At 39.1% G+C, this 15,570-nt stretch overlaps 1 protein-coding gene across 3 annotated transcripts in view; it reads right to left on the bottom strand.

Annotated features, from left to right (window-relative positions):
- The window catches only part of RAPGEF5 (Rap guanine nucleotide exchange factor 5), a 223,964-nt gene that overhangs the window by 18,884 nt on the left and 189,510 nt on the right, over positions 1-15,570 (bottom strand). For all 3 annotated transcript variants that reach the window (XM_074945792.1, XM_074945793.1, XM_074945794.1), the window contains exons 17-22: positions 14,752-14,901; positions 11,896-11,993; positions 10,055-10,177; positions 6,783-6,961; positions 2,574-2,664; positions 90-140 (exon numbers count right to left, since the gene is read on the bottom strand). In XM_074945792.1, the coding sequence (XP_074801893.1) occupies positions 90-140; positions 2,574-2,664; positions 6,783-6,961; positions 10,055-10,177; positions 11,896-11,993; positions 14,752-14,901 (692 nt within the window). The remainder of the gene's footprint in view (positions 1-89; positions 141-2,573; positions 2,665-6,782; positions 6,962-10,054; positions 10,178-11,895; positions 11,994-14,751; positions 14,902-15,570) is intronic.

Below are 15,570 nucleotides of genomic sequence, written 5' to 3'. Positions count from 1 at the left end.
TTAGACAATGGCAGTCACTTCCACAAGAAATAAGTTAGAGGGGGAACAACTGGGGAGCTAATTTTTTCTGGCACTAGCACAGTACTTACTGTCAAACTTTCAAGTTCAGTGAAGAGTTTCTTAAACTTCCCAGGGATTTTCTGAGTTGGGGGGGGGAAAAGAAAATGGGACTAAATAAATCAAATATGCAGAAAAATACAGTTTTTCTTTCTGAGATTGTCTGTCATGTGTGAAGTGTCAAATAGCACCAAGCCACTTCCCCAGTCAATTATCATTCTTTTCCCAGTACTGAAATCTGCAGCTATGAATAATGTTTAGAGCTATACCACTGTATTAGATTTAGCAGTCTTGCCTTTTGAGATTCGACACAGTCATAATTCTTTTATGAAAATTGCTTCTGAACATCTGTTTTCATCTTCCTCACTAACTTCCATGTCTGCCCCATTTGTCTTAATACATTTGTGAAGATGGAAACAACACCACAGGCTGACAATTTAAATATTCAATAATTCAGATGCCATTTCAATAATCTCCTAACTCTTCCTAAAATGTGGGCTCAGGTTCCAATCCTACAAGTCAATGGGCAGATTCTTGTCTCACACTAACCTCAGTTACTCCTGATATACACTGATGTAACTGGGAGGAGAATCAGGCCCACTGAGACTACTCACATGAGTAAATTTTGCAGGATTATACCCTCAATTTTTAAAAGATGTACCTTTGCTGTATGATTAAAACACTAGCAACTGCACACCTAAAAGAACTGCATGTGGAACTGCACTTGCGCAGATTTTAATATCTTCAACCAGAGGAAGTTAGATGCCTTAAAACACACTATATTGAGCACAAAAATAGTAGGGCATGCCTGGGAATGCAGCCATCTATTTAAGAATGCAAGTGCATATTCAGCATAGGTTGGTGTATAACTGGTTGCTTGAACTTAGGTGACTTAATTTGCATGAATAAGTAATTGTGATTAATTTATAAGCATTGCTCTCTATTTCCTAGAATTCAAATTACTGATGCATACAAGCTTTTGGATTTTGAAATTTTTCTGTAGTAAAATTTTGCCAATTTAAAGAATGCCAGGCAAACAACTGTAGCTACACACATTTCAAAAAGGAAAAAAACTCTGTGTGTATTTTATCATATTTATTCACATGCACGCACAGAGTGTATAAGAAAGACACCTTATCCATTGCTGATCCACTAATAAGTATTGTACTTGTTCAGATAAACAACACATTTTATTCTTAGAGGCTGAAATACATCTGAGGCACAGAACACATTCCCAAAGCAGCAAAACTGCTGCAGTTCTGCTGCTCCAGAGTAGATATGCAGGGTACCTTTTCTCCAGTATTTACTCCCAGTCCACACCTTTTTACCTTACCCCTCAAAGAGTGGGATGAACGCAGGCCCCAACAGGTAGGCAACAGTAGTTTAGCTCCTGAGTGAGCAGCACTGCTGGTGGGAAGGGTGGTTTAGGAAGTAATGCAGAGGGGCTCGCTTTCTGTGCGGATGCCCCAAGATTTGCAGATTTCCCTGAAGATTTTGAGCCATCCAATCATTTACTGGATTCCTACCCTTTGCCTTTCTGGGCTCCCACAAGCTCCTCCCCATACTGGGAATTGTTGGCTCTTGTTTCCCCACAGCACTAGTCATTGACATATACAGTTCATTTTTCTTTCCATGTTATTTTGTATGGGAGGGAATGACTTCACTCTTAATATGGCTGAGTATAAGCCCCTTTCTGCTGTTTGAATTCTGCTGGTTGTGCTTGAGGGTATTTTTGACAGTGTCCATTGCAGGCACTGTATTCATGTTTGCATTACAGATTCAAATCCTTTGGATTATCGCCTGCTTGTGGTTTATTCTGTAATACCAGTCAACACTTCCCTGATTTTGGGTAATCAGAAAATATAATTAGTTTGCTGGTATTACCACTCAATAATTTATTTTGATGGAAACAGCAGCAGTATAAACACAGATCCCAGTGGAATCACCCTCTTAATATCCCCTCCTCTGTTTGGCAATTTGTAGCTTCTTTAACCATTAATCTAGGTTTTTAAATATGTTACTTATTCACTTCCCATTTCCTAAACTTGTTGCTAAAATAAACAACTGGGCAAGAGTTTAATCGAGGGTTATCCTTATGGGGGTCTCTCTTTATTTTGTAAAATTTTAAAATGAAACTCTTCCATATGTAATGATTCTGTTTCTTTGGAATCCATTCCTTACTTAAATTTAACTAGTCTTCTCCACCATAGTTCAAAACTGTACTAATAATAATTTCTGGACCTTTATGGGCAACTCATCTGATCTTGGATACCTCTCTTTGCTTTGTCCTTATTTAAAATTTCTGCAAGAATAGATTTAGATCCACTAGTATTCTCAGGTAGTCTGCATTTACAGGTAACGTAGACATCTATATACTGACACCTCCCACCACCACCATTTTCCTCACACTTTATTTCAGCATGTAGAGCTAGTATCTTAAAAAAAAAAAACACCATCAAAAACTTGTGCAAAATATAGTTTTGACAAGACTGAAAAGATACAAAGACATGGCTTACCTCCCAGGTTTGAGACAGCCGGCTGACAGATGCAGTGTTGAGACCCATAACAATGGCAAAGAATGAGTTCAGGTTTCTTTGGGCTTTGCAGCTGTAGAATAATAATATTTTTTAGAAAATGGACATTACACTCTGATTTCCACTCCTCAGAGAATAATAGATAATTGGGATGGAAAGCTATCCCAGGTTATCAAGTCCAACTTTCCTGCACTATTACAAGATTGTCCTCTACACTGAAACGATTACTAGTCCTTTACCCTACAGAATGATTCCTTGCCCTCTATTGTGTTGTTATACAAATATTTTCACCCTCCTTTATCATCTTTTCTGTAGTTATACATATTCATTTCCCTTCATTTCTCTTCCCAGTCAAGGCCTGCAATCTTTTTTTTCATTTTTGTCATCCTTCTTTGTCATAATTTATCAATTCCCCACTCCCCCCCAGAAAATACTGGAAAACTGTACATAGTACTTGAATTCTGGCCTTACCAATGAAATGCATATATATGGGGTGGGAGCAGTTTCTACCTTTACTTTTCTATTTTCTCATGTGCTACTCCTCTACAAACACAAATCCTGTATAAGATGTATTTTTTGCAACATCACACCTTGACCTTGCCTTTAATTTGTCATCTATCATCACATAAGGACCTCCTCCACAATGCTGCTCTTAAACAATCTCTTGTATATTTCTTTGGTTTGTATTAGTATTCCCTAGTTGAATTACTCTGCATTTATCTAAATTAAATCTCTCCTTATTGTTGTTTGCACATAACAGTAAACTCTTTAGGTCATTCTGTATTTTCTCTCTACCCTCCAATGTATTTGAGTCCCTCAATTTGTTATTGTCTGCAAATGTTCAATTTACATATCCCTCTAGATTAATTATTAGTTACTACTGGTCCCTACTACTGATAACTGTGAAATTCAGCTAGATACCTCTCTCTAATTTCATGTTTACTATATATGATTATTCCCTATTTACTTTTAACCAATTAGCAAAATGTAATCACAAACTATAGTATGCTATCCAAACAGTATCATTCCACTTTCTCAAGCAGATTCTCAAGCAAGACTGAATCTGAAGTTCAACTATAAAAATTAGATATGCTGGGATTGTGTCTTAAATTAACGTTAATGACATGAGTAGTCCCACTGTCTTCAATTGGATTACTCATTTAAGTAAAGTTAAGTACGTGCCTAAGGGTATGTCTACATTGCAATGTAAACCCAGGGTTTTAATTCAGGCTCAAGATTAACCCGTTTCGTGTACACACCAGTCATGCTAACCCAGAGATCAGACCCAGGGTAATAGGAGGACCACACAGGCGGGGAGGTTCTGAGCCTGAGTCAAGGCAGGACCCAGAGTAGGGTTCAAGTCCGACTGCTTTGCAGTGTAAAGGCCACCGAAAGGGACTAGTGCTCTGGGAGTCTGCCAAGGTTATTCCACAATCCCACAGGAAGACTTTTTTTGTCCTCTGACAGTCAAGTTTGGTGGAGAATTTCACACACTGTACCACAAAGAGCTAGAGTGGTCACATTTTGGGAGGGAACTAGGAAGTCTGGGATATGGGTGGTTGGACTTGGGCCTGCATAACAGTATAGACACTGGACCCCCAGGTCCAACAATTCCTAACCTGGAGTCAGACACTCAAGCCCTAGATTAACAAACCCAGAGCTTGCTAACTCAAGTCTACTAGCCCTGGACTTACACTGCAGTGTAAATATACCCTTAGGGGTCTCACAGCTCAGGCTGCAACCTGAACCTGAATGTACATGCTGCAATTTTATAGCCCCCACAGCCGAATCCTGTGAGCCCGAGTCAGCTAACCTGGGCCAACAGGTCTGTTATAGCTGTGTAGATGTATCCTATGTGTTTGCATGATCCAGGCCTTAGAATGGCCTTAAACTCTTCATGGCAGGAAATGTCTCATGCTTTTGGTTTTTACAACTCTTCCATTGACTTTAATGAATTTTGAATCAGAGTTTATGTCCACTGTACTATTTTGCTTACCAAACTTGTAATTATATCCAATTGTCATGATCTGTTCTTTCCAAATGCATGCTTACCTCTCTCTCTTTCTCTCTCTCTCTCTCTCACATCAAGAGGATTACTTCTAAGTGCATACAGATTTATTTCCTCAAGAAAATAACCTGGCATCTATATTAGACTAACTGATCAAAAATTCCCTTTACTTCATCTACTCTCCTTAAATATTGCTTCTACAATTCTCCTGTATAACCAGAGTAGTGGTTCCGTCTTTCTTTAACGTTAATTTTTGGGTAGAATTTCTAATTTGTAAAAGTGTAGGAATCAATGTTCTTACAACATTCTCTCTACTTTTTGCATTTGTCGACATTAAAATAAAATTCTCCTGTTCATCTATTTTGGGTATTTCTAGGGAACTCAGCAGTGCAGTGTAAGAGCACCAAACACAGGGATTTAAGTTATGGCCCTTCATTGACCCAGCTGGAGCTCAGGGAGATGTTAGGTCAGATTTTCTGCTACATTCAGCATCTGGGAGCAGCGGAACAGAGGGCAATCAGAGAGCTGGTTATGGCTCTCTGCCCTGGTAAGAGTTAGAGCAGCCTGAGCACATTGAGCTCAAGCCACTCCCCTCCCTACTGTACCCCAAACATTCCCCATGCACCAATTTGTTCTAGGAGTTAGTTAGATACAAGAAAAATGGAACCCTATAATGCTGCTTTTTGAGAGTCACTTTTCTGATTAGAGCAGCATTTGAATGAACTACAAGCTCATCTAAATCTGCATCTATATTTTGGTTCCTAGATACTACTAGGATGAGCACATCAGTAATGCAAATATAAAATGCATTATATATTAAAAAAATTAATTGCCAGTTACCATATTTGGTTTCTGCAACTTTAACTTCACATTCCCCTAAAAGAGATGGAATTAACTCAGACATAGCAATGTCTGACTCTAGGGGGCATATAGATCCCTGTTCATGGGAAACAGCAATGAAACTCTTCTAGGAATACAAATTAGTGTTACGGGGGAAGCCAGTGAGCCACATGAAATCAATCCTTTCAGACAGAATAAGAACAAAGTTAGTAATTGATAAGCCTGGAAATGAATGCATTGCTGGATAGCACAAAACTTGCAAACCAAAACAAATTGCATTTCTAAGTATATTATATTAGATTAATGGAATGCACTTCACCAAAGACATTGGTTTAGCAGAGAATGGCCTTCTTTATATAATTGCCTCTCTTGGAACAAATTAAATCAAGTCAAATCGGTGAAGGGATAGATGTGGGAACATATTATACATTTTCTATGAACGTGAATATTCACATACTGCATACATACGAATGTATGATAGAGGTGAGGAGAATGGCTGCATTTGTTTCAATAGCTTCATTCCCTTGGTTGCTAAAACAGGCATGATTAAAGCAAAATGAACTCTCCATGTACAGTATTTACTTGTATTATGTTCCACGGGCATACCATAAAGGCTAGTAATGGAGCAGGAATGGCCCATCCAGTATTCTCAGTTAAAATTTGGCAAATGTAAGTAACTAAATAATATAACAATTTTGTTAAATTAAGCGCACTCAAGAGGAGTAGACTGTGCAATAGCTCAGTATGAGTAGTCTTTCATCTCTGGAGGTATGGGCTTAAGGTTAACATTGCAAATGAGTTTGGTGGTCTCATCAAAAGATGATGAAATAGCTTGAATTTTGCAGGTCATGTTGTAGGTGTATTGGCTGAGCTGAAGAGGAAGACTTGAATGGAGAGCAACTATCAAGAAAGGCTGTAAACACTTCGAGAAAGACAGATGGAAAACTGACTGAAAAAGTGGCCAAATGTCATGACAAGTCTTTAGTGGGAGCCTGTGCATTCCTGTGTGATATCTGCTTGCGACTTTGATCTTCACAGATCAAACTAAACAGCCAGAAGAGAACACACAAGAGGCCATGACATCATTGTTTGATACAAAGAACAGCCATATATATATATATGAAGACTTGTACAGCATACAGCTGCATTATGCCTGGGTTTGGCCAGTGTTTAAATATTGTTATTTATAGACCATTTTATGTGTACATCACACTTACTAAACATTTAAAGACAAGGGATAATAAACAACAAATTCCCTTTCACCACTTTGTCTCTCTCCCCCCACAAATGAAAAGATAAAAGATGTTCATTGAAGGATTCCAGTTTCAACTTTAGTTACTTACTGGGCAGCAATCTTGATGAATTTTTTCACTAGCTGTACACGTTTACAGAGCTGGCTGCAGAGGAGTATCTCTGTGGCTACCCAAAGTTGTACTTCATTGCATCTTTGAAGCAGAAGACTAAGATTCACAGTGTTTTCACCACTGCCCTGTCTGCTGAAGGTGAAGTATATCAGCTCTTGCTGGAACACAATTATTGGATTATTAGGGCTTTTTAAAACTGTAAATGAAGTTAAAATGATCTAAAATTAAATATATTTTAAAAAAATATATTAGGTAAGAAATAATTGCTATTTATAAGGGGTATTTTAATCAGTGATGAGTTAATCTCAAATGGTTCAAAGTTCTGGTTTGGAGTTTAGAGCCTCTTGAATTTGCATGTGGGTTGGAAATCTTGCCATAAAAGTGTTTTTATGAGATTTCCTGCAGCTCTACTTCTGGTCACAGCTGGAAATAGGACAAGAATAGTGTGTCTCTCTCAACATTTAATCATTTTTAGCTTGTCTAAAAAACTCATATCTGAACTTCCCCAGAACCTTAAAAAAAGTTCATTTCAGATTTGATTCTTAAAATAGCGAATGCTTCAGGGAGCAAGGGAAAGGCTCTTATTTTTTTTCTGAACAAGTTCACCCATTTGTAGTTTTAAAGTTTCTAAATAGAACTTCTAAGTTTCTAAATGGAACTTAGAGGAAAGCTCAGAGAACAGATCTAAGATAAAAGGCAATGGAAGATGTCACATTCTTCCTCTTATTCTCAATGGGGCACCACACTTTTCAGTTGATGATTCACTACTATTTTGATTTTGACATTTCTATTGCACTGGCCCTATTTCCTCCATCCACCTCATTCCCATGAGACTTCTGGATTACTCAGGACTGTGCGTTAGAGCAGTGCTTCTCCAGCTATCTGATGTGGGGGACCGGCAATTTTTTTTCCAATATGCATGCAGACCGGCAGCTGATGGCTCGCGAATCAGCACCGGTCCGCGGACCACCACTTTGAGTAGCACTGCTTTAGAGGGCTTGTTGCAATGCCCATTAAAGTCAGTGGAAAGGCACATGGGGCATTGGAGTGGGCCTTAAGTGATTGTGCAATTTTAGAATCTCATAAATGTAGGTCTGGAAGGGACCCCGAGAAGTCATCAAGTCCAGCCCCCTGCACTGAGACAGGACCAATTAAATCTATACCATAAGACAGAAAATATCATATTGCCTCTATATAAATCCATGGTACGCCCACATCTTGAATACTGTGTGCAGATGTGGTCGCCCCATCTCAAAAAAGACGTATTGGAATTGGAAAATGTACAGAAAAGGGCATCAAAAACTATTAGGGGTATGGAACAGCTTCCATATGAGGAGAGATTTATAAGATTGGGACTTTTCATCTTGAAAAAGAGACGACTATGGGGGCATATGATAGAGGTCTATAAAATCATGACTGGTGTCGCAAAAGTAAATAAGGAAGTGTTATGTATTCCTTCTCATAACATAAGAACTAGGGGTCACCAAATGAAATTAATAGGCAGCAGGTTTAAAACAAACAAAAGGAAGTATTCCTTTACGCAATGCACAGTCAACCTGTAGAACTCCTTGCCAGAGGATGTTGTGAAGGCCAAGACTATAACAGGGTTCAAAAAAGAACTAGATAAATTCATGACGGATAGGTCCATCAACGGCTACTAGCCTGGATAGGCAGGGATGGTGTCCCTAGCCTCTGTTTGCCAGAAGCTGGTAATGGGCAATAGGGGATGGAACATTTGATGATTACCTGTTCTGTTCATTCACTCTGAAGCACCTGGCATTGGCCACTATTGGAAGATAGGATACTGGGCTAGATGGACCTTCAGTCTGACCCAGTATGGCCGTTCTTATGTTTATAAGGGGAATCTGCTCATCTTCTTAATGTATATACACAAATACAAGGAGTATGGGAAATACTTCCAGTTCTTCCCGTGTATTAGTCCATGACATAAATTATGACTTAATTGGCATTACAGAGACTTGGTGGGATAAGTCTCATGCCTGGTATATTGGTATAGAGGGATATAGCTTGTTCAGGCAGGGGGAAAAAAGGGAGGAAGCGTTTCACTATAGACATCAAAAAGGTTTGAGGTCAGGAAGGAGATGAGGTGGCGAAATTTGCAGATACAAAACTACTTAAGATAGTTAAGTCCAAAGCAGACTGAAAAGAGTTACAAAGAGATCTCACAAAACTGGGTGACTGGGCAGCAAAATGGCAGATGAAATTCAGTGTTGATAAATGTAAAGTAATGCACATTGGAAAGCATAATACCACCTATAAATATAAAATGATGGCATCTAACTTAGCTGTTACCACTCAAGAAAGAGATCTTGGAGTCACTGTGGATAGTTTTCTGAAAACATCCACTCAGTGTGCAGCTGCAGTCAAAAAAGCTAACAGAACGTTGGGAATCATTAAGAAAGGGATAGATAATAAGACCTATGACTCTATAGTAATTTTACATGTTCCTCCATCCCCTCCCCAAGCCATCTAGCCCTTTTTTATGCTTACTTGTGGATTTTTGGCACTTGCCCCCTCTGAATCCAGTTTAAAGTCCTCCACACTAGGTTGGCATGTAGTGGCTTTGCTAAAATCACAGGTTACATTGTGCTTAAAGTGATAACTTGATACATATTAATGGAGTCCCTTCCAGAGGAGATGGGGCTGTGTACACTTCACCCCTCCCCCCGCCCCCCAATACTGTATGGCTTTTATGATCTCAATCAAAAAGTCACGTTTAATGAAATATTACTATGTGCAAAAGACAGACTTTTCTTACTTTTCTATTTTCAGATATAAAACAATACAATTTTAAAATTTCACATATGACCAAAGAAAACACAAGATGCCCCAACATAGGGAAGTTGTATGCATCAATTTTTCCTGGACAGATTTACAGGCTATCAAAGGTTGCCAAAACATCTTCTGGGGCTTATGTGATATTCTCCCCACTCAGTGATACTGATGCACTGTGATGTCGTGATACTTATGTTACAACATAAACATAATGATGCAACATCAGGACATTGCAAAGTCATGACAATGATATGATGTTGCATCAGTTTCCTCTACATGAAAGACAGAGTAGACCTTTCAGCATGAATTTTAAATGATACATTCTTTTTCCCATCTGTAGCCTATATTCTAACTTCTAATGACTTATTTTACCCATGTTTGTACCTTTGATTAAAAAACCCCACGACAACTTGGACAATTAGTGATACAGTAACACTAAAGCTACTGCTTCTTACCTCATGAATCGAATTGAAGAGACTCCAATCAAAGTATGTTAATTCTAAGGCAAGATCCCAGGTGTTAATTCCCAAAATTCTCACAGACCTTTGCAGTGATTCCTCATTTTCAGCATATGGATTCTAAGTCAATGGACAGAAACAAAAGGATCCTGAGCAATTCCCAGATGCTCTGCCCTGAATTAGCTACTGCACTGAAGTAAAAGCCCAACATTGAGGAAGTAATCTCCCTGAGTGCACTTAATTTTTTCATCATACTGTTCACCTTCAATGAGTTACAGCCTGTTTAACAAACAGGAGAATGTGATCAATGTCTTCTTATTGCATTAGGCCCTCTCTCTCTCTAAAACGTGATTATAAAACACTGACCAGGCAGACAGCGTAATGAAAGTAAAATCCTTGGACTCACTGTGGCCTGTTATCAGAAATAATGCTCCAGCAAGTTTTGTATTAAAAATAAAGACAATGTTATGGTGAGTTCCAGTAAGGAAACAGACCAAATTTATAGTACAGAATATACATATAATGTACTTGCATCCCAGAATGCACATTTACAAGTTACATAAAACCATCAATTTTGTGATGAAAAATGGCTTACTTTGAGTGCAACTGTCAGGCAGCAATAAAAAATTGTGAGGCCTAATTCACAAAAATTACTGAGCTTATTACTGTGGAACTCATTAATACCACTGGAGTTGAGGATCATTTGCCATTGCTATTGTAAATTTGATTTTCAAAAAGGTTTCTCTCTCATTTTTATGTCATCAGTCTGAAATTTGGCACAAGTCGTCTGCCCAGATGAAAGCTGATTTTGATCAGTTGAGACATCATTTTAGTGCTTTTTTTTGACAGATACAAAATAAAATTTAAAACCCTCCACAAAACTCTCTGTAACTAATTAAACTAGATTGCTTATCGCTTGCTGGGGACGTTTTGCTAGTAACATTTTTTAAAGGTGGCTAACAGTCTGCAAACAATGTGGAAGATACATGATGATAACAGCATGTCAACTCATCCAATAAAATGCAACTAGACATTTCTCTTGCATAGGACAAATTCATGAAGTCTAATTATACTGATAATGTACCACAGCAGTTGGAATACTCATACATTTGTTTCTGCAATGTCGGCAAAAGATTGTTGAAAAGTTCATTTACTGAGGACCTAACTGTGCCTGACAGGTGCTGGTCTACACTGCAGGTGGTGTATAGTAGCACCACCCCAAGAGATACTCTGAGAGGGAATGCACCTAGGAGCATGGGTTCACTCTGCGGGTTTGCCTAGTTCCCCTGGCAGACATAAGCCTCTTTGTGCAGTAGCCATCCTAGGGAGGAACAGATGCTGAACGCAGCAGAGCATGAAAAAGGCTATTATGCATTGGCCCTAAAAAGTGGCTGAGAGGCACAAGAAAATAAGGCTCCTTACACTGGCTCTCTCCATCCCCACCCCATTTCCATCTCTGCACACGGACCAAGCACTATTTGACTTTTAATTTTTCTCTCTTAACAAATGTCAATGAATTGACCAAACCCTTTAAATGGGTATAAAAGCTTAAGCCTATCTGACACATTAACTAATTCCACTGCTGTTTAGTAAAGACACTCAAATTCAGGAACATTTATTTTAAAAGGGACAATTAGCTCAATAAATTACAGAAAGAGACTTTGGCAGTTATTTATGCTACAGCTGCCTTTCTGCAAATAAGTCCAGACAAGTTTTATTAAGGAAATTGGAAAAATAAATTGTACACTGAAAGTATCATTATAATTGAAAAACTACTCGGCTTAGACTTGGAATCAGACAAATCGACCATTATACAGCTTGAGATCATACAGTCTTACCAAAGTCTCAGTCAGATCTTTTCTGTAGACAAACATCCGACTGGTTGCCTCGAGAGATTTTGAGATAGCCGGGTCATTTGGTTGTAGTTCGTGTTTTTCTTTAAAATATATATATTAAAAAAAAGTCAGAAGCCTCAGAATAGAAGTCTACGTGCTACATAAATAACCAAGTTCCACATGCAAACAAATGCCACAAGGAAAATTTGTTTTCGCAATTGTAACCAAGTATTGTACGTAGTATTTAATGATTTACTCAACCTGCTCCCATTTATCCACCAGGCTCGAGATACCACTATCTATGTGGCGTACAGTAAATACAATCAAAGCAAGATGTCCATGAAGCTGAATTATTCAGGTCTGTGCCAATCTGCACAAGTGCTTTCATCTCCTTAGTAGTAAATGATACATTTACATTTGAACCACTATTTACAAGGAGTAAAAAGTTTTGAAATCATTTTCAAATCATCCTCGTTTATTTAATCAAGTGGTTTAATAAAAATTACATCTTTAACATTTACATTGCTGACACAAACAAAAGATGCAGCAGATCTCTAACTCATGCAGATGTTATAACAACCAGAAAAGGGAAATACATGGGAGTTATGCACAGACCATGCTACTGATAGTATATAACAATCAGGACACCTTAGTTTTGATAGCACTGAATGAATTAATCAAGGAGAAGAGGTAACAATTTGTGGCTTACAAATGTTATTGAACAAGTGACATTCTTATTGTTGGTTTTTAATTCCTTTTGAAATTTATCAGACAAGTAGTAGTGATTATTATTTTAGTTCTTTCTCTAGAAACAAGCATATATAGGCTGTTAGATAATACTATGCTTCATTATTTATGAATTGCTGGTTTTCTTTAGCTATCAAAGCTAGCAATGAAGTTATCACCATTATTATTTAGCAGCAAATCCTGCCTCCTAGTTACACAGACGCACAAGACCTGAAAAGCGCAGAACCACTGTTGTTTTGCAGTTCTAAGAAGGCACTTCAGGCACGTTAGGGCACAGGCAGGGGCATGACAAGTATGTTTGGATATTATGTGGATCTGCTGGCCAAAACTCCCACTTAAATGTGGTAGCATGGCTGTTCCTCACGCAGGCTCTGGGTTGCAGGGGCAGGATGCCATCCCCTCAACACCTGCATGGGTACCCTGCACAACGTTTGTTTGGGATCTGCGGGGGGGGGGGGGAAGACTTTGACCTTATGTTTTGAATGAGATAAATTAATGTGCCATAATTTATTGTATTTATCCATTTTAGGTGAGTACATATAGGACTAGATCCTCAACTTCAATGGAGCTACACCAATTTATGCCAGCTGAGTACCTGGCCCATACATTTTAAATCTATTCATTAGCCTCTTTTGTAGATCCAGCTTCTTATTTTTATGCAACTAGTTAAATCACCATCTTTGTATTCACTAAGAGTAACAGGGGATACTATAAGTAGGGCCCTCTCATATTCACGGTCCATTTTGGTCAATTTTATGGTCATAGGATTTTAAAAACCATAAATTTCATGATTTCAGATATTTAAATCTGAAATTTCACCGGGTTGTAATTGTAGGGGTCCTGACCCATAGAGGAGTTGTGCGGTGTGTGGGAGGTGCTGCAAGGTTATTGTAGGGGGCGGTTGCAGTACTTCTACCCTTACTTACTGGGCAGCTGGAGAGCAGCGGCTGCTGGCCGGGAGCCCAACTCTGAAGGCAGAGCTGCCACCAGCGGCAGTGCAGAAGGAAGGATGGCATGATATGATATTGCCACCCTTACTTCTCCACTGCTGCCTGCAGAGCTGGGCCCTCAGTCAGCAGCCGCCACGCTCTATCCGCCCAGCTCTGAAGGCAGCAGTGCACAGATAAGGGTGGCATGGTATGGTATTGTCACCCTTATCTCTGCACTGCTGCTGGCAGGGCGCTGCCTTCAGAGCTGGGTGCCCGGCGAACAGCCACCGCTCTCCAAACACCCAGATCTGAAGGCAGCGCAGAAGTAAGGGTGGCAACACTGTGACACCCCGAAAATAATCCTGTGACCCCCTGCAACTCCCTTTTGGGTCAGGACCCCCAATTTGAGAAACATTGGTCTCCCCCATGAAATCTATATGGTACATGGTAAAAGCACACAAGACTAGATTTCACGGTCCATGGTGCATTTTTCATGGCTGTGAATTTGGTAGGGCCCGAACTATAAGCAAAACAGCTTCCCAAAGATCTTAAGATCTGACAGACACCAAAGGAAATGATGGGGCAGGCAGGTCAAATAGATCAATAGTGTCAGCCTGTGATTTGTGTGATCTCCCTTGAAAGAGACAATAAACCGTTCTTTGTTAAGCAAGAATGACTAAAATAAGAAAAAAAAAAAGCTACAAATTAGGATAATCCCAACAGCCTTTAATCAGAGAAAGTATTACTTGGGTTGCTTCAAATAGCAACATTTTACACATTTTCTACCCATCCCTCATCCACCCATTACAGAAAATTCATAACTTATCCCTCTAGCACACAATGCTACTCATCCTCATTTTAAGGCAAGTCATACCTCAAGACCTTCCCAAGTTCATTTAAATATGAAACTAGGAGGCTTATCTGTGGAAAAACCTTATAACATATTTCTAATCACTGAAAGTCCTTTGCACTCCAATCCGGGTGAGGAAATGCAATAACCTACTGTACCCAAGAATTAGCTGTTGTCATGGAAACAACTCTCTAGTAGGCAGCTCCTCATTGTTACTATGGTCATCCAGCTGTGGACCCATACTGGAACAGTTACATCCTTGCACTTGAAAATCTCAACTATCTTTTTATACATGAGATACAGTAAAAGGTTAGATGAGTGAAAATTATTTACCCCCAGAGAATGTGACAGTAACCAGAGTCAGGTCCTCCTCTGCATGCTGGATTTTTTCTGCTATAATTTTCAGTATCTCCTGAGCTGAAGTGGATACTTTAGTTTTTACGCTGACATAGGAATGTTCTGTTATATACACACGGCAGAAAACTGCACAAAGGAAGAAAAAAATGTCCATAAATAGATGAGGACATATACTACTAGGAGGTGGAAGAATTTCACAAACCAAACTGTGGCAATGCCTTGGCTGTTATTCTGTTTGACAATAATCTTTGACAGCAGGAGCTACTGTTGAAGTACATTGACCTACAGGCACACGAACCTCTTAACACAAACATCATCATTTTTCTCTTCCTCCTCTCCCTGGGAAATCACAAGGACATAATAAAGAACAGTATAGTGCTTCACCAACATACAGTTAGAATTCCTGTAGGTATTTACTGCAGAGCAGGTAATCTCTAACACTTTTATTTTGACAGGTTTCAGAGTAACAGCCGTGTTAGTCTGTACTTGCAAAAAGAAAAGGAGTACTTGTGGCACCTTAGAGACTAACCAATTTATTTGAGCATAAGCTTTCATGAGCTACAGCTCACTTCATCGGATGCATACTGTGGAAAGTACAGAAGATGTTTTTATACACACAAACCATGAAAAAATGGGTGATTATCACTACAAAAGGTTTTCTCTCCTCCCACCCCACTCTCCTGCTGGTAATAGCTTATCTAAAGTGATCACTCTCCTTACAATGTGTATGATAATCAAGGTGGGCCATTTCCAGCACAAATCCAGGGTTTAACAAGAACGTCGGGGGGGGGGGGG

The sequence above is a fragment of the Natator depressus genome, chromosome 2 (genome assembly GCF_965152275.1).
Source record: "Natator depressus isolate rNatDep1 chromosome 2, rNatDep2.hap1, whole genome shotgun sequence".
Taxonomy (NCBI): domain Eukaryota; kingdom Metazoa; phylum Chordata; order Testudines; family Cheloniidae; genus Natator; species Natator depressus.
This window is presented reverse-complemented; position numbering and strand designations above follow the sequence as displayed.